Consider the following 19,277-nt stretch of genomic DNA (forward strand, 5'->3'; position numbering starts at 1 on the left):
GCAAAGAAATAGTATTTCCTGTGCCTCAATTTCTAAACTTTGTCCGTATTATTATAGGAAAATATGAAATCAAAGTGAATATAACTCCGAAATTCCAAACATTTGCTGGTTTTCTCTGCATTCAAGGATTTATTGCAGCCTCTGTAGAAAAATTGAATAGGGATCGTTCGTCACAGCTTCACACACAGAGCTAGTGTGCGCATTTATTTTGCCATTGGAATTGCATGCGCGATGAGTGGTGCGTAGCTTTAGGACCCGCGTAGCTTTAGGACCCCCAACCATATATATTATATCTCTATGACTTACACCGAATTCATCGAATGGGACTAATCCTCGATATTTCTTGGCTTACTGAGACCAATTACCATCCCTGAATTGCCCGTTTGATTTAGTCAGGTTTTATCTTTCCAAGCTATAAATAAGTTGTAAAAATGGGTTGTACATGTACCAAGGAACGGATAACAGTGGGAGGAAGGCGATTTTATATAATCAAACGGCTTGGAGAAGGGTAAGGCTCTTTTTCGGCAGCGCCTAGCTCGGTCCAGCGTAAGTCGCAAAATCGTAGCCCCGCGTCCGCGGCCGCCGCCCCGGCGGAAGGCTGGCGAGACTGAGTCGTCGCAAGAGGTGATGCTGCATGCTAGCCAGGTCAACGTTTGACTGTAGAACTAGAAGTATAGTCACGTATTGTATTACCGGACACTATTATGATTCCGGACGCGCATATTACTGCGTTCGAAAACAATTTCGTACCGTAAGACTTCCGCAATTCAGTTTCACAGAGCAAATACATAGAACAAGATTGCAAAAACAAGGTCAAGGCGAAAAATCCAACTTTTACCTTATTTATCTCTAAAATGACAGAAAATGCTTATAATATCATATAAGTTTTAGTTTTGCATTAACAATTGATATATTTTCTAATGGAAATATTGGCCTGATTTGCCGAGTTTCAATCTTGTGCACTCCTTCGATCAGATCGTCGACGGCTATTTCTCAGCAGTAGTACTAGTAGGGTGTCTGGAGAAAAAAATTATTTTTCTTATTTCAAGAAAATATCACATTTTCTTTGACCTTCAGACTGACAGAAATGTAACATTTTTTAAAAAAATCCAATTATTGGCTGCAAAAAAGAAGAATGAAATAAGGTCAATTTTCAGCATTTCTCTGCCATAGACTGTGTAGTTAAGAAATGGACACACACAAATCCAAATTTTTAGCTTCCGAGAGCTGTTATAAATTTATTATTAATGCCAAAAACTTGTCCATAAAGAGTCCAATAGGATTTTTCATGCTCTATCTGATGGTATGATTTTTATAAAGATTTGGAAACCAGATCACAATGAAAAATTGCGACAAAGTGAAAAAAATTGTGCAAAACAGAAATTTCATTTTCCCATAGAAAACGCATGGAGAAATGACAATCTCAACACACACAAAAATAAGGGTTTGCAATTTTTCTCTAAATCCTTATTTAAAATGATCATATAAACTTGTCCTTACTGTCAAAAGAAGCCCCTGAATTTTCTCTTTCCATACATGCCAAACACAAGTTAATAATCAATTCAGATCACATTTTTCTAGTAGCCTGAACTTCCCCGAAAAAATGTGCCATATTTTCCCCTAAATCAGCCTGTCTTATGCTGACACTTTTCAGTGTGGCTTCAGACACCCTAGTACTAGTAGAGGCGCACGGCCAATATTGGGAGACTCTCTCCTATAGGGGAGACAATCTCCCACATTGGAGACTTTCTTTGCAAAAGGACAAAAGAAACAACACCAACAAAAGCATGATTTTTTCCACGTAAAATTTTGTCTCGCTGAGGTCAGAAGCCCATTTGTTTTGTGTGTGATTGACAACAAAATTCCTTATCAAAACAAAAGTAGACGGTGAATTTCTAAAGTAGATGGTGAAAAGGGGTAATTTTTCATGAGGAATCTGCTTATCACATTTTTATTTGCCGCCAAGGTAATCCTTTTGCAGCAAATGTAAACAAAGGAAATTGGTCTCCAAAACTGAAGACTGTCTCTGAAATTGGATACCAAAATTCTTTACAATTTGTCTCTGATATTGGAGATAATCTCCCACAATGGAGACAGTCTCCAATATTGGCCATGCGCCTCTACTGCTCAGTCAAGGTACCTTGTGCGCGAGAGGTTTACCGTGATAAGAGAGCCGTCGACGATCGACAGCGCATCGATATAAAACTTGATGACTGAGCGGCGTCACGATTACGATATCATACGAGCATAATAATGGAAAGTGCCATAGAACATGGCACATGCAGTTAAAAATATAAATAAAATTAGTTAGCAATAAAATAGCAAACACAAATTTATCACCAACATCGATCTGCTCAGATTCGATATAAGAAGGCAAACTAAAACTAAGAGTTTACCCGGGAATTTACTCATGATATGATAAATGAAGAAAAAATTATAACAATTTTTTCTTTCATCATTATAATCAAGAATATTTCTACCCGTCTGGCGCGTCCGGAATTATGATGTAATTTGTCACGCACGAGAATAATTGTTTTTCGTGGAGGGGTATGCGGCAAGTGCGATGCAAAGAAAACGGTTGGAAAATATAAGATAATTTATCATATTCATAATTTTCATAATATTTGGAATAGCAAGTGCTAATTTTTCTTGATTGTAATTCCTCTAGTTGTCATTTTAAAGCACTGAAATAAAGGTGTCCGGCAATAGGATACACTGCCATACTACTAGTGGCAGTTTCTATGAAAGAAATTGTTCTGTGCATTTTGTGTTGATGTTGAAATATGAAATGCCATCATGATTTAGGCCCCGGTACTGTATCTTTATCTAACTATGGTCTTTTATGGATTGTGAATTGTGTTAAAATTCTTAATCTGTGTGAGTCTGTGACTGTGTATAGTGTGTAATTTCTCCCATCTTGTTTTCAATTTTCAAGCAAAATTAACATTTCAACCTGGGATTTGATCCAATTTCTAATTGGTTAATTTTGTTTTCCTTGTAATCACCAATTTAGACATTTACAACAAAATTGAAATTGCACAGACACAGTGCCCCCACTTGTCAATATTGTCCAAAAGAAACAATAACAGGTTACAGGATTTAGAATTTAAAAAAATAAATGTTGAAATTAAAGGAAAAAGAAATTGCTAAATAATGGCTTCAGACAAGTCAGAATTTAAATACACACCTCCATATTCGGAGTAAAGCATATATGGAAACTCACACTCAGCTATATAATAATCTTGCATGCTGGTATGTGTATGTTGTTAAAAAAAGTCAATTCACTTTAAGGCCCTATACTGTTAGATCAAGACAATAATGACTGAACTGTCTAGATCTAGATTTATTAATTTCAAATCAATTGATTCTAGATGCCACTTGCAATAATACAACTAATTGTAATTGTAAAACAAAAATTAATATTACCGTCCATGCTCAGCAACATGGTTTGATTACTGGGGCCCATTTCATAAAGAGTTACAACTGTTGTAACTTCGCCATTATGGCAACTACCATGGCAACAGGGCTCATCAGCCAATCAGAATCAAGGTTGCCAACAATGGTAGTTGCCATAAAGGCAAAGCTACAACAGTTTTAACTCTATGAAATGGGCCCCTGATATGATGGAGTGGCATTTCTGTAAAATTTTGTTGGACTCAAATTAACTAATGAGCAGTAAGTTTTATTAACTTTAGCAACCCCCTCTAGGGGTAAGAGAGTACACATGATATTTACAGGGGTGTGAGAGTTCAGATTTTTTTTGGGTTTTGATTTTCAGCTTAGTTTCAGCTTATTTTTTGCTTTACTCTGTATGATGGGGTGACCATAATTTGCACACATTTTAAAAATAATCATGAAGTTGATTTTCAATCAATAATTTCTCACAGCTCACACAAAATTAATCAAAACCATTAATACCAAACGGAAGGCAAGATCCCAAAGTCCTATTCGCTTGACGGAATTATAAAGTAGGTCAATGGTTTCGCTGGCATCACGATCTCAAAATTCCATGGCGATCGACTAGTGCGCGCTCGGCTGAAAAAGTGTCATAAAAAGTGTGACCTTAATTTGCGCACGATTGTTTTGCAAGGATTTAGAAAAGAAATCAAGCAGATAAAGGTAAGATAATTATATCAGATGGAGGTTAAAATGCCATGAATTAGATTGGTACCACACTTTACTTACTTATTTGGAGAGCTCTGCTTGCAAACTGGCGATTTCTTGATGCTTGTCGAGAAATTGAATTTTCTCAGAGCGGACGCAAAAGGTGACAAAATTTGCCGATGTTTTGCCAATATTTTCACAAATAGAGACCTTACCTTCAAGAAAATTACCATACTAAGTGATTTGAAGTTGCTCTTTCTGTTGGTGATATCAGTTTTTCAAGATGTTAATTAGAAATTGAGATATTTAACCGTGCGCAAAATTAGGTAACGCGCAAATTAAGGTCACACCACCATACAATAACTTTCTATTTCAGACTTTTTCAACACTCTTTTCAGATCTTTTTATTTGTGACCACTCACACCCCTGTATTTACAATCAATATGTATTCATCGAACATACCAAAGCATAGATAAAATGAACATAGAATAAATAATTGATATAAACTATAGCTACATGAATACAAGGTTAATGCCATTAAAAAGTGAAACGTTCAGGATTTTTAACAACCTTGCAACTACGGGTAACAACACTCCGAGAATGGGGGGGTTCAAAAAAATCACCTGCATTGGGTTCGTGTGCAAAGTGAAGCATAGTTATTTTTACAAATTTTTTCAGATGGCAAGTTTTTCCACTGTAAATAGCTAATTAAACTGTATAGAACATGGTCTGTGAATCAGTGGTTATAATCATGTCGACCCAGTTTATAGGGCTCAAGTTACAATGCAGGTATAACAATTTCAGCTTTGTATTAAAGTGGGTTCAGTGTAGTGATCAACCTGGTTACAATTACAGTGGGTTCAGTGGGTGATTTCAAGTCCGATGTTGGCGTTGATGGTGGTGTTAGTGTTGGAATTTGTATTGCTTCCCCGAGCTCCAAAACCTATTCGGAGTTTGTAAAACTGATCCAGATCACATTATTGACATCTCAACAACCAGTGAGTGACTTTTCAGGACCATGTTCATTTTATGTTTGGTGTTATACATGTACTCATGTGAAAATTTACCTAACACCAACACCAAAAGGTCAACACTGAACTTGAAATCACCCAGTGTTATAGATGGAGCAGGTATAACCATTTCAACCCTGTTTATATTACAGTGGATTCAGTGTTGTGGACCAAGTGGAAGACGGAGCCGGGGATAAGTTCGCTCTGAAGCGGATTCAGTGCCACGGGGCTGAAGATGAAAGACAGGCGAAGAAGGAGGCTGAATATCATTGTCAATTCAAACATAAGAACCTCATAGGGCTAGAGGAATGGGGCTCGGTGAAAGGAAAGGAAGGTCTCACAGAAGTTCTTTTGGTGTTGCCATTGTTCAAGGTATACTCTAGTAACTTTATGATTTAATGTGAAATGTTAAGTGATTATTGATGGTTGATATTAATGATGATAATATATGATTTGCCCATTCTGTCAAGAGCTCAAAGTGCAATTAAGTGCCAGTGTGGTATCTTTATGATATATTATATGGCCCGCATCTATTGAAGTGATATCAATTGACCAATGTTAACTAGGCAAAGTGGTAAAAATTATCTTGTTTCTGACAAAGTTGTGAAAGAATTGTATGAAAAACTACTCCTATATTGTCATTTCATAAAGGATTTTTTTAAACGAGGTTAACGATGAATCAACTCCTAATCTAATCATGATGTGTGTGATTATCTTACGTTCTGGCTTGACAGTTTCCAGTGGCTATAAGGAGGCTTGGTCTAACAATATCTTCGAGGTATGTGAAGATTGCCCCCCATGAAGTTTATACTGCAAATGCATCGGCAAATTTATAGTAGCCCACTCCCCATGAAAAACACCATACAACTTTAGACTTATCTGGGTTTTTTTCTCCTTATAGAGAGGAACATTACAAGATGAGCTAGATAAGATGAAAGCCAATGGAAGTCACATGCCTGAAGACAGGATCTGGAGGATATTCAGAGGCATATGTGAAGGGATCAAGGCATTGCACTCAGCCAAACCCAAGCCATTAGCACACAGGTCAGTTTGCTCATGTCATATACTGGTGTTGAAGTTAATTCTCATCCAATGTACTAAAGTTTTTGCCAAAGTACTGTAATTATCAACATTTGACTGACTACTACACCAATTCCAAATTGTCTTAATGTTTCTTTATATTTGATATTTTACAATTTTTTGTAACATTCATATTTGGAAGAGTTTTTCTACCACTCTGCCAAGTTGAATACTTTTAGTATCATTCTTTATCTAATACTGGGCATAATTATTTTCTTCTTTTTTGTCACATGAGAGAAGATATTAACTTTAAATTATTTATAGTCCTATGTAAAAATCTGCTACACAAATTACTTTTTCGTTGCGATCGTGCAATCAGCAGAGGAGATCTGCAGGGGGTCAAGTTGACCCCTCCCCCAGTATATCCTGGTCTGAAAAAGCCCAGTTAAAATAAGGTTAAATAAATGTGGAGCAAATTGCGATGCATTACTCCTGTGACGATGACTTCTAGAGTTATGAGTAACACTGCACAGAGCTGCCAAATAGTACGATTTTGTCGTATTCCGTACGATTTTTCACTTAAAATACGACACTAGGATTTTTACAAATAAAATACGATTTTTTGAAAATATAGCTATGGCAAGGCTCGACATTACAGAAATCCACCTCTGGCAATCATTATTGAAAAATGTTAAGTTTTGGTGGCCCGAATCGGGCAACCAATAATTTTCAAAGTAGCACAATTTTTCTCCCGATTTTGCACGCATTTATCAACTTTATACTGTTCAAATTGCAACCAATTCGACATGCGCCCTTTTTGTTGATCTACACACAAATACACACACACATGACTACATAGGCTTACCGCTATAGCATACAGTAGCTATTATCCGGCCGGCTGGCGTGCGTGAGCTTTGCATGAAACCACTGCAGCTATAGCTATCTGTGCGCTATCACACTATTCAGACTTGGGGAGCTACGATACGAAATGTTGCTGCTAAGAAATCTTCCACAGAACTTTGAAAATCTATGTCAAAGTCACATTTTACACCAATGAAATGCCTTTCTACAGTCCATATTACTAAAATCTGGTGTGAACTGATTATTTGCAAGCATTAAAAACAGGAATTATGACCTCTCTTTTGACTCAAAAAGACCGATTTCCAAATGTATCAATACACATAAAACACATAGGTGAGTACATCACAGTCCCATATGGGCATTTGTATGTATGTTGATACTTGGTTTCTTTCGAAGCTGTGTCTTTTCTAGCAAAAAATAAGCAGATAGTTTTTTCCTTTTTTGTTTATAAATGATGTCTTTAACCACTCTTCAGAAAGAAAATACTTTGGGAAGGCATTTCATTGATATGAAATGTGAATTTTTCAAATATTTTGGCAAAGTAAAGGACTTTTCTCACACTTTTTTTCCAGATGTAACTTTTGCCATTTTCTTATTTTTTTATTTTTTTCCTGTTCTGTTTTTTCTTCATTTTCTTTCTTTTGTTTTATTTCACTTATTTCTTTTATTAGTATTGTTTTCTTTTTGTATTAAATATTCTTTTAATTTTTTTTGCTCGTTTCCCACTTTTATGCATTGTTCTAATTTTGCAGCATATTTTTCTGTGATTTTCTCCTGCTATAATATGCTGCAAAAGAGAAAACAAAAATAAATGGGAATTGGAGCCTGTATAATCTAGGTTTTAGGATTCAAAGAGGAAGAAAGGAAAAATCATTGTTTTGTACATTTATATGAGTTAGCTTTGCACTATTTATTTATTGTTACCATTATGAGTGTGTGTCTATACAGAGATTTTTTTATAAGTCCACACATCCTGGGAACAATACATTTTACTCTCTTTCAATTATTTCATATTTACAATGATCGAACAATTTATTTTACCACAAATCAATTAGCAAAGTAAATTAACAGCAAACAAGATTTACATACAAGATGTACATGTATAAAGTGAAAGTGACTTAGTGGTAGTGGCTGCAGAATTGATATTTCAGAAGTTTGTTGTATTCATTTTTAATTAATGTTTTTCTTTATATTTTTGGGGCCACCACCAAAGAAAGTTAATGTGGAACCTTGCCTGTCGGATGTAAAAATTACAGTTAGCACAACAAAATAATGAGATGTATAGTAGGAAAGTACACGACGGGTCTGAATAGGATTTTTTGTCCAAAAATAGGATTTTTTGGGTGAAATAATAGGATTTTTTGTCAAGTGTGGTTGGCAGCTCTGACTGCAACAACCAATTGAATAAAGGACTCCATTGAAGCAAACGTAAGATGGCAAGGTCTCAAGGTTGCCAACATGCAACAGGGCTCAGGAATCACTTCTAGATAGCAATGATAGTAATACTTCTAATTCTAGCGTGGAGCATTGTGGCCCATTGGATAAGTCTCCGGACTTTGAAACAGAGGGTTGTGGGTTCAAATCCCAGCCATGGCGTAGTTTCCTTCAGCAAGTAATTCATCCACATTGTGCTGCATTCATTCCTTGAAATGCATGTGCGCTGTAATCTTAGTAATTACGGCTGCCAAGCTACAGCTGGGGTAATAGTATCCAAGTCCTTTGGAAGCGCATAGAGACATTATTCATAATGTGATATGCGCTGTACAAGAACTGTAGGCCTATATTATTATTAATATTCTATGTTGACACTCCAGGATTCATAAAGTAGGGATGTAGAACTGAGGAATTAACTAGGTGCTCATCTGCAGTGCATACTTTATATCAAAATGCAAATTATCCTTCTTTCAGGTGTCGTAAGTAACATACCAATATTTATTTAGTAATAAAATGCATAAGAATAAATATGGTTCCAGGCTATGGCCACAAATGCCATGACCTTCGACCTCTGAGCCCCTCGTATTGGCCTTGAAAATATCTGAGCCCTTTTATTTATTTTATTTATTTCGGTATAAAAAAACATTGCACATAGCAGCCTTACGGCTGAATTGCGTACTATTTACAAATATGATTGATACATACAATACACATACAATAGTTGATAAAAATATAAGATATTGAAATACGACATATATAATTAAACTCTGATCTAGAATCAATGAATATTGGTAATAGGATTTGACAAATGAATTTACTAATGAATATTTTATAATATAATTCAAAACGGTTGCTTTGGGATGTGTATGTCAAATAAAAATGCCCTCTTTCATATAATTTATGTACCCAATTTTCTCATTTGTGAGCTTAAATTATGCTCTATTGAAAGATGGTTTAATGACAGGGTTGTGGTAATTCAGGTCAGAATAATTTTCGTTATGATTGAAATATACATACCGGTATATGTTTGTGTTTTTTTTTCTTCAGAGATATGAAGCCAGGTAATGTGATGTTATCTGAGGATGATACACCTGTCATAATGGACTTTGGCTCAATGGGCGAAGCAAGGATAGAGGTCAAAGGTCGATCTGAGGCATGTGCTCTACAGGTAAGAAAAGAGACCTGGGTCCCTTAACACAAAGGTCAGCGATTGATCGTAGAACATTTTTTTCGATTGATTCCACTGACTACAATGTACAATCAATCATGAAAATCAAGCGTACGATCAATTGCTAAGCTTTGTGTTACGGGACCCTGGGGAGTGTTTTATGAGATAATTTTCAATGTTTAAAGTTATAAGCTACTATAAAAGCTTGTAACTGAGTGGTAGACAGAAAACTAGTTAAGTCACTGACAAAATTCTTCATGAAATGCTCCTCTGTATGACAATGATACTGGTTTTGAGGCAAACGGTCACATATGTTCTTTATATGCATTGTACGGTTTGTAACATATGATTAAAATGACTGTGTTTTTCCAATGATGTTAAGGAGATGATGACATCGATAAGGATCCATTGAGTATCATAAGATTAAATCAAAATTTGAAGTATCTGTAAACTGATATTTTAGCCTTTGCACAAGTTATAAAACCATTTCAGAATTGTGGAAAAAGTTTGAAATTGTTATTTTTATCTTTGTTGATTATTAGGATCTTGCAGCTGAAAAGTGCAGTATGCTATTCAGAGCTCCAGAACTTTTCCATGTTGATAGTCATTGCATTGTGGATGAAAAAGTAGATATCTGGGTGAGTATCTCTGATCAAAGCTTGTGAAAATCCCTGTTAGATGATAATGATGCACAGCATTTGTATACAGTAGCACCATATATCTGTCAAAGACATTCAAAGGCGCATTTTTGGAGGAGCCAGCCAATCTGGGTCACCTAGAAGGGCGCGCACACAGAACTGTGACCCGCAGGTCTCTCCTGTATACTAGCAACTGGTTTGGGGAATGCAGGTGGACCACTACCCCGGGGTTTCCCTCTACTCTTAATCGAATAGTGCAGTGGGTTCTTAACGTGCAAAGGTGGTGACTCTCCTCTACACGGGGCCTCCATTTAATGTCCTGTCCGAGGGACGGAGTGTTTTCCACTGTAACAAAGTGTATCTATGAAAGAGGGGAGAGACTTTTAGACACAACGCACTGGCTTCAGTCATCTGCCCGGGATGGACTCGAACCCACAATCTTTGGTTCGACGGGCAGACACTTTATCGACTGAGCCAACTTTGCTCTCCGTTTTAGGCATCTTGTTTAAAGTCTTAGAGCTGTGCCTTTCCTGCAGGAATCATTCATACAGCCTTTCATTACCAACACTTACATTTCATAATTGACAAAGTGGGGAATACAGGAAGGTCTCTACGAAAAGATGCATAGAGCATTTAAATGATTAAATAGGATTTGTACAGCGCACGTATCCACCTTGCTAGGTGCTCGAGACACTCCTATATTAGCCCGGCTAAGCTAGTCTACCGATTCTGGTGCGCACAGCTTTTTTAGGAATTACCGGTACCCATTTACCTCACCTGGGTCGAATGCAGCGCAGTGCGGATAAATTTCTTGCTGAAGGAAAACACTCCATGGCTAGGATTCAAACCCATGACCCTCTGTTTGAAAGGCGAGAGTCAGAACCACTACACCACTACGCACCCAAGTGGATTTATAGTGGGATTTCTGTTGAAACTGAATCTACAAAATATATTTGGAAAGTATAATGATATCAGTATTGTTGTTGTCACTGAGCACGTGTTCATAATATTGAAAGAAAAATTTTAACTCTGTGGTAAAATTAATTTCAAGTATAAATTGTGTAAAAAAAGGGGAGAATTAACTACACTACCCACTGAAGAGGATGGTTATACAGAACATATGCATTTCACTATGTAAGATAACTTCAAATTGAAATTAAATTTATTGAATGTTATATATGCATCTAAAATAAAATAATACATAGTAAATTAAACAGTAATAATAAAAGAAAAAAAATGCAGTGGATGATTCATTTGAATAGATTCACAAACTTTAAATTTATTTTGTATCCTCAGTCTCTTGGCTGTGTTCTCTTCAACATGGCGTTTCTTCACTCACCGTTTGAACCTATCTATGCCAGAGGGGATAGTATTCATTTAGCAGTACTCAGCAGGAGTTTCAAGTTTCCTGAAAATTCAAGGTAAAATCAGGAGAAATTATTTTCTGTTAAAGGGGAAGTTCACCCTGACATAAAGTTTATTGTAAAAATAGCAGAAAAAATAATAAAAAATATTGCCGAAGGTTTGAGAAAAATTCATCAAATAATAAAAAAGTTATTAGAATTTCAATTATTTGATTTGTGACGTCATGTGCGAGCAGCATTCCTACATAGCGAATGGTAAAAATTCAATGAAATGTCATTTTCTCAGAAAATTGAAAATGGTTTTCACTGTACCTTTTGTATATCAATAGACAAATCATTTCACACCCGATCATGAATAGAAAAAAAATTAAGTCATCAGGAACCATACAAAATTTGAAATTCATGCATTTTATATTACATAACACATGGGGCAGCTGCTCGTTTATGATGTCACAAATCCAAAACTTTGAACTCTAATAACTTTCTTACTCTTTAACAGATTTTCATCAAACCTTCACCAATATTTTTTACTATTTTTTCTGCTATTTTTACAGTTTTCTTCAGGGTGAACTTCCCCTTTAATGAATATTTTATTCAAAAATTTAAAGTGTGAATCTTAAAATGTGAGGAATAGTTATCTTTTTTCCCACAGCCGTAAAAGGAGAATGAACCCAGAACAGTTGAATTGAATGAAATTAGAAAAGTCAAAGAAACAGACCAATGAGAAGTTTTGAATTTTCATCGATCTGTTTCTTTGATTTTTCTTTTTTATAGAATTCAACTGGTTCAAGGGCATTATATTCCTTTCGGAAGTTTTCCATGACAATGAACTTGATATAGTGTACAAGAATGAGAGAAAACAAATATTAAGGTTTTGGGAAAATTGACCAAGAATTATAGATTTAATGTTTTGATTTTAAATTTTGTGCTGCCATATGCCCTTACATGCTAGCAGCAACCCAGGTATAAATCCTATAAAGAAATTTTCTAAGAAAGTTATGAAATGTTTTGACTAAGAAAGTTATGAAATTTTTTGAATGTGCATGAAATATTCTGATAGACACACTGCAATAGATGCATGCTTTAATGAAAATGATTTTTTCAGTCATTTTTCAAAACATGATTAACCTATTTGTAAGTCTGACCCCCTTTTCCCATTTCTGTTCTTTTTACTTTTTAACATGCTCAAGCCATGATAAATTGAAAGATTTACAACTTTCAGTAAAAACTAATCTAGAAATCAGGATCAAATAATTCCAGAAAGGTTCCACATATAAAGGGTCAGAAGTGCATAATTCAATTGCCCCCAAAGTTTCTTATGTCATCATTTTTATGCAACTTTTTTTTTTCATTCTACCCTTTCTAATCTTCTTTGAAATGCATAATATATTATATCAGGGAATTTGCTGGGCTTTTAGTTGAATTAATCAATGACATGCTTCATGTTGATCCTCAAGAACGACCCTCAATAAATCAAATTTGTGCGAAACTAACCCATTAATCTATGTTTTATTTTTCAAAAAGGAATAATGTATACATATATATATAAGCTTTGTATATACCTAATGTGCACTGAAAGGATCTAAATTTTCACAACTCTTTTACAAAATAAAAAAGATTGGTATTCAAGCTTTAAATGCAAGTGTTATTAATGATATAAACCCTTTAATTGAAAGTATTGTGTTTTATCTGTTAGATATCATTCTTCAATAAAAGTTAGGCCTTAAAAGTCTATGGATGATTTAATGTTGGTTAAACTTTGACCTATCATTTAAAAAAAAATTTTACTTAGCACTCTTTGAAATTACATGTTTTTATGAATTTGGCTTTGTTTTAAAGTGCAATAGGATCGCTTATGTTGGCCATTCAAAAATACATGTATATTCACATTTTGTTTGAGGAATTGCATCACAAAAGACACATGGGAAAATAATTACTAGTACTAATATATTCTATATAAGAATAAAACAATTTGTGTGTCTCAGTATTTTGCTAATGACTTTGTGGGAGAATATATTATTCATCTCTCCCCTTGAAGTATTTTTTTCAAGTTGGATATTTGCTCTAAAATGTCATACACATTCCATTTCTCACATACCAGAAGGTTTATTTATACTGATGTTCTGTGGCTATTTCTGTGCTTTTACAATGTATTTTACCCTCTAAATTAATTGTTGACGGTGATGGTAAATATATATATACCGTTTCACCTCCTCTCTGTTTTTCTCTTACAAAATTTTCCATGATCTATTACACCATTTCACTACTTTTCCCGCACTCCTCAATGCACCTGTACCTCATTTGCCCTTCCTTCATGTTCTTAAAATTTTGAAAAAATTCATATTTCCTATTCTCATGAAATAAAACTATCGCTTTCTTTTCACATACGTACATGTATTATTTATTTTCCTAACTTTCCTCATTGTTTTGTCATACTTTCTGATTTCATCATGAACGTATCTCTGGTATACATCATAATAATAACATTCACTGCACACTCTTATGACTGTTCCTGCTCCCTCTCACACTTGCCACTCACACCCACACTCGCACTAGGTATTCCCAAGGACTCCTGGATGCTATATCAGGCATGTTGGTGGTAGAAGCCCTGGAGAGACCACACATTGACTGGGTCATGAACAAGGCCAATGAGGGACAACTCAACATGGAGAATAGAATATAGACTCCTGGGACTAGTCTGAGTTCCAATCTGAGGAATTGCTGACTTCCCGCCGTGGAACTTGGTCTTAGATAAGCTCGTGAAGGATGACACCGCTTGAGACTTGTGGGACTACAGGTTGTGGCTTTTCTAGTTTACCCAGCTGGCTGTCACAAGACGGGGTCCTAGACAGGGCCCCCTGATCGACAACACAAGTATAGAATTGTGGGACTGCATGTTGTCACTTCTCTAGTTGACTCAGCTGGTTGTCATGAATAGTGAGGGTCCTAAAATACAACCCTGAAGGACTGCACCACATAGAAGATGGAATAAGTTCCATTGTATTCAACTGGCTGCCATTGTGCAGGGCTTCTGAAGCTAGCAAGAAGTAATGATACGGAATTGGAGATCTCTCTGTTATGTCGATTTCTGATGCCATTTAATGTTGAAAGAAGGGTAGTTGACATGGAGAAAGAAGCGGAGACCCAAGGTATTATGTGTATTCTGAGATTCTTTAACTGGTAGACAAGCTGACTCTCCTGCATGGGAAGACAATTTGATCTAATGGATATATTGAAAAGTTGTAAGATCGTCTAGGCTAGAGTGGTAGGGTTTGAAGGAAGGTTAAATGAGAGAGACTACTCATTAGGGAGAACAGAGTCAATGAAATAGTCTCTTGTCTGATAAGCAGGCTACTCCCTCATGATAGCACAAAACACAGGCCACCTTTTTGTGTAATTCCATACTTTTGTAGTTACTACATGTTTAGATACATCGATGGGTTTTTAAAAAGCTGATATTGACCCAATGGGGTAATGTACTGTATAAGACTGTTTATCAAAGATGTGGTCTTTTCGGTGGAGTGAAGTCTAACTTGTCACTGTCATTGTCCACTAATCTGCAGTTTTGTATAGCATATACATGTTGGTTTGGCATAGGAAGATTGGGTAGTATCTGACAATGAGAGATGTTACCCATGTTTTGGGACATGCTGAGAGATTTCTAAGCATTGCTGTATAAAAGACTTGCAGTTCATGGAGATTGCTAGGTCTTTTTTTTTGTTTGTTCATCAGCAATGCAGTGTGCTGCAGAAAATGGAAGATGATATAAAGTAGGTAGATATGTGATGTGCAATTTGTATGCATGAACAGGAGGGCTCGTATTCCAAAGTCCGGTTTAACAATAATAGACCGTTGTCTAACCCTTCGCTAAAATTATGGGAAGCCAAAATTGTCAAAATTTTGTTTACCATGTAAGTTTTTTATGTTTACTGTGCCCTCTTCTTATTCTTTTATGGTGAAGACAACTCTCTGTTTAATATTCATCCTTCCAAGACAGTATAGATTGATTAAGAGTCAAATGAGCTGATACATTGAACCTCTACCATTAGCAATTTATGTCAAAATTGCCTATCCATACATTGTAGTTAAACCACAAATTTATACCATAGTATTAGTAATTCAATCAGAGTACGGGCCGCTGGGTTACCTGTTACAGCTCCTTTGGTTGATGGGAGTGAGTAGTGTGTTCGAAACTGGAGCAACTCAAATACAGTTTAAGAAGCTTTTTTGTTGCCAGAGATTATTGTCTTACACTATGTGAGTGGATCATTAGGGTTACTGATAGGATCTAGGAAGCCAGGGTGTCTCAATCCCTGGAGGAAAATATCTCAAAAATTTTGAAAAAGACAATAGAACCTTGTGTAAAAATTGCATTGATGCCAACCCATGGTAAAGTGGTAATTTGAATGATGACCCCTTTTTTGTGCCTTTCTTGCTTGCCCCAAAATTTGGCAGGGCAAAATGCTTCCTTTGAGTTGTGATACCCCCCCCCCCTTTTTTTTATACAGAACTTGGGAAGAAAAAAGTGGTGCCCCCTTGTTGGCCCCTATTCCTGGTCAATCCTGGATCCACTGTTTGTTATGTATGCTAGTGCAATTTTTTCGTAAAATGATTAGTTATTGTGTTCCAAAATAACCACATTGACCCTTCATCTAGGACCCATATACAGTATGTACTTATACAACTCCCAAAAAAGTTCTGTAATCTGATTGGTCCAAATTGGATCACATGATATTCAGCAAATTGCACTATGGCATCCAAAATACACTATCCTGCACTCTTATGTCATACCAAATGTACTATCCTGCACTCTGACGTCAGAGTGCAGGATAGTGCGAGCAGCATGATTAAGATATGTGATCTCTTATTACAAATTATAGACTCTAGACTAGATCTAGAATGTAGATCAAATATAGCATTCGGGGCAACTAAGTAAAATGAGGGGGGTGTATAAAACAAACAATGCACGCATTCTTGTGCATAGAGGACCTAAATAATGAACTCTGTGCTCGACTTGCAAAATGGATATACAGCACTCGGTCCTGTGGACCTCGGTGCAGTATATCCATTGGCTCTCCTCGTAGGTCGTTCATTATTTGGCCCTGCATGCACGCGCTTACGTGCATTATTTGTATAATGTAACACGGCATTGGTGTATGAAGTGTGACCTTGCTTTCTATTGGCGGTTGTACAGGGGTCATCTCACCTGATCATTGTGCCGTTAGGGCAAGCTCTTTACCAGTGTTACAGTTATTCTCTTTGTCTGATGCTGAAGGGCTGTCACAGCATTGTAGCATCAGAGGACTGTATCACAAAGCTTTACGATCAATTATACAGTTGATTTGTGTGATTGATTCCACATTGATGATCATTGGAATGAATTATTGAAATCAGCCCTACATGTACAACCCTATATGTCACATCTTAGCTTGCAAGCCTAGCAGTTGAGTTGTGGGCAGTCACTCGTGAGTTGCGTACAGTCACTCGTAACTCTCCCGCAACTTTTCTGCATGGAAATCAGACTTGCATGTGCCTCTGCGGGCTAGACGTGCAAAGTACAATGTGAGCGAATTGCGAGTAGCAAAAATGGTCACCCGCAAGCAGTGTTTCCGCAGATCCAAAACAAATTTCCCGAAACTGGATCTCAAATTTCCTGAAATTCATAGACATTTCCTTTTCAATTAAAAAAAAATAAATAAAAATCAGACAACAAATCGAGCCTAAACTTGGTCCAAGTGATCAAAATCAAGGAATTCAACCTCTTTTGTTGAATGCGCTTTTTGTAAATAGCAACAAAATTACAAAATGCGAGCATGGATTACTTGCAGAAAATTTTGAGCTACGTACGAGTTAAACAATTATTGAAATGTAGCATGAATATTGAAAGTTTTAACGTTTAATTGTAATTTTATGGTTTCCCGGAATGTTCTAGAATTTTTTCATTACTAGAAAATTACGTGAAAATGTTCCGGATTTCCTGGAATTCAGGAAATTTCGTTCAAAGTGGAAACACTGCACGAAAGTCATACGCAAGTGTTACACAGAATAAAGTGACAGGGCATTTATATTACAGAGCCCAGCTTTTCTTATCTATTTCTTGTTTCTTTAAGCATTGCAATGGCATTCTCAACTCTATGACCCACCATTTCTTTGTTGACCATCGATTGCACCACTAATATGTAAGCCCTATTGAATCTGCATCAACATAATTTTTATATATTCCATTACAATGAAGAAATCTTTGTTTCACTAAAAGAAATTAATGTTTTGGTACATGTTCGTTGATATCAGTACTAATTAAGGCTCGAAAGAAAACAGAACCTGTAGAAATTGCAAGACAAATAATATCTTGCGTTCTTCAGCATTCTACACCTTTGTACTCGGCCTACTTCAAGGAGCTTGTGAGAAGGCCTATTTATTCTGCTATTGACTATTTTATTGGTCTATTGATTTTATCAATGTTGAATTTGAATTCTCAAGACAAATTGTGAAGCACTTTGAAACCCCAAGGAAAAGGCACTATGCCAAATACTCTATTGATGGGATGGAATAAAACAAACTAGGAGAATACCATTTTCCATTCTCTTGATGTGTGTATGGTCATCTAGAGCTTTAGGGAGGATCGTGGAGATTAGGTGTACAATTAAAGCATGCCACTGTTTCTCAGGTCATTCTACAGGTACTTTATGATAAAATGAGCATTGTTTATCATAGTATTGATTAAATTGTACTAGCAACCTGAGAAATGATTTTGATATTGTGTACATGTGGAACAGAACCTTGACTTGAGTTCTGCTGAAGCGATTATTCACTTTTTAAGGTCTGCCAAATTGTTCCGTGCAAGGCTTACGGATGAGTTGCGGGTGAATGCACGCAACTCACCCGCAACAAAGTTTTGAGCATGTTCAAAAGTTTTCTGCGTGCGAATTAGACGTACTTGGCTCTTCTGCGGGCAACTATGTTAAGAGATTCAGCCAATAATAACAGCGATGGACACTAGTTTCTTTTCAGGTGTCTTTTATTACCAGGAAAGCAGCCTCTGTGCAATAAAAAGGCGGGAAAGCAAGGTCATTGTCTCAAGAGGATGGGGCCTTACTCTGATCTGCCCCATACCCAGAATACAATTCCTAAATACAACTTCATTGACACAAAATACACATCAACACATTATGGCATAATTACATAATACAACATATGTGTGAGAAATGTCAATGCGGGCGACCTAACGGGCAACCTGCGGGCCGGAAAAACAGTCACCCACAAGGCTTGTGGGGAACGATGTGGCAGGGCCTTTTTGTTTATGTATGCGTAGTCTACTTAATCGTGCAACATATTTTCACAATTATTTGTTATTTCATGTTTTGAAAATGCTTGTAGAATGAACCAATCATAAACAAATCTCTTCTTACGTGTATGGTGGGTGCACTTTCATTCAGTGGAAATTTGAATTTTGCAATGCCTTTAATATGACCGCACAATGGGAAGGTAAATATATCTGTATATGTTTCCTTGTATTGTCTGTATTCTGTATAGGAATTACAAATAAAATGAAATAATATAATCTTTGAAAATGACATGTGTTCATGTTGTTGCATCTGTTCTTTTGCATTGATCATCAGTTTCTCACAATAGTTATTTTAGGCTGTTATTTTTATGTACATGATTGGTACGGTTCTTT

At 36.2% G+C, this 19,277-nt stretch overlaps 1 protein-coding gene across 2 annotated transcripts; it reads left to right on the forward strand.

The window, feature by feature from the left end:
• The first annotated feature begins 299 nt into the window (after positions 1-299).
• Positions 300-19,173, forward strand: LOC129275078 (serine/threonine-protein kinase 16-like). Of its 2 annotated transcripts, none has more exons than XM_064108451.1 (7): positions 300-508; positions 5,267-5,486; positions 6,016-6,158; positions 9,477-9,597; positions 10,140-10,235; positions 11,532-11,656; positions 14,156-19,173. In XM_064108451.1, exons 1-7 carry the CDS (start codon positions 432-434, stop codon positions 14,280-14,282), a joined length of 909 nt encoding a protein of 302 aa, XP_063964521.1. In that variant the 5' UTR covers positions 300-431; the 3' UTR covers positions 14,283-19,173. The 2 variants fall into 2 exon arrangements, with proteins under 2 accessions (XP_063964521.1, XP_063964522.1); XM_064108452.1 differs by having other exon boundaries at positions 305-508; positions 12,998-19,173.
• The last annotated feature ends 104 nt before the right edge of the window (positions 19,174-19,277 follow it).

Source organism: Lytechinus pictus, chromosome 13 (assembly GCF_037042905.1).
Source record: "Lytechinus pictus isolate F3 Inbred chromosome 13, Lp3.0, whole genome shotgun sequence".
NCBI lineage: Eukaryota > Metazoa > Echinodermata > Echinoidea > Temnopleuroida > Toxopneustidae > Lytechinus > Lytechinus pictus.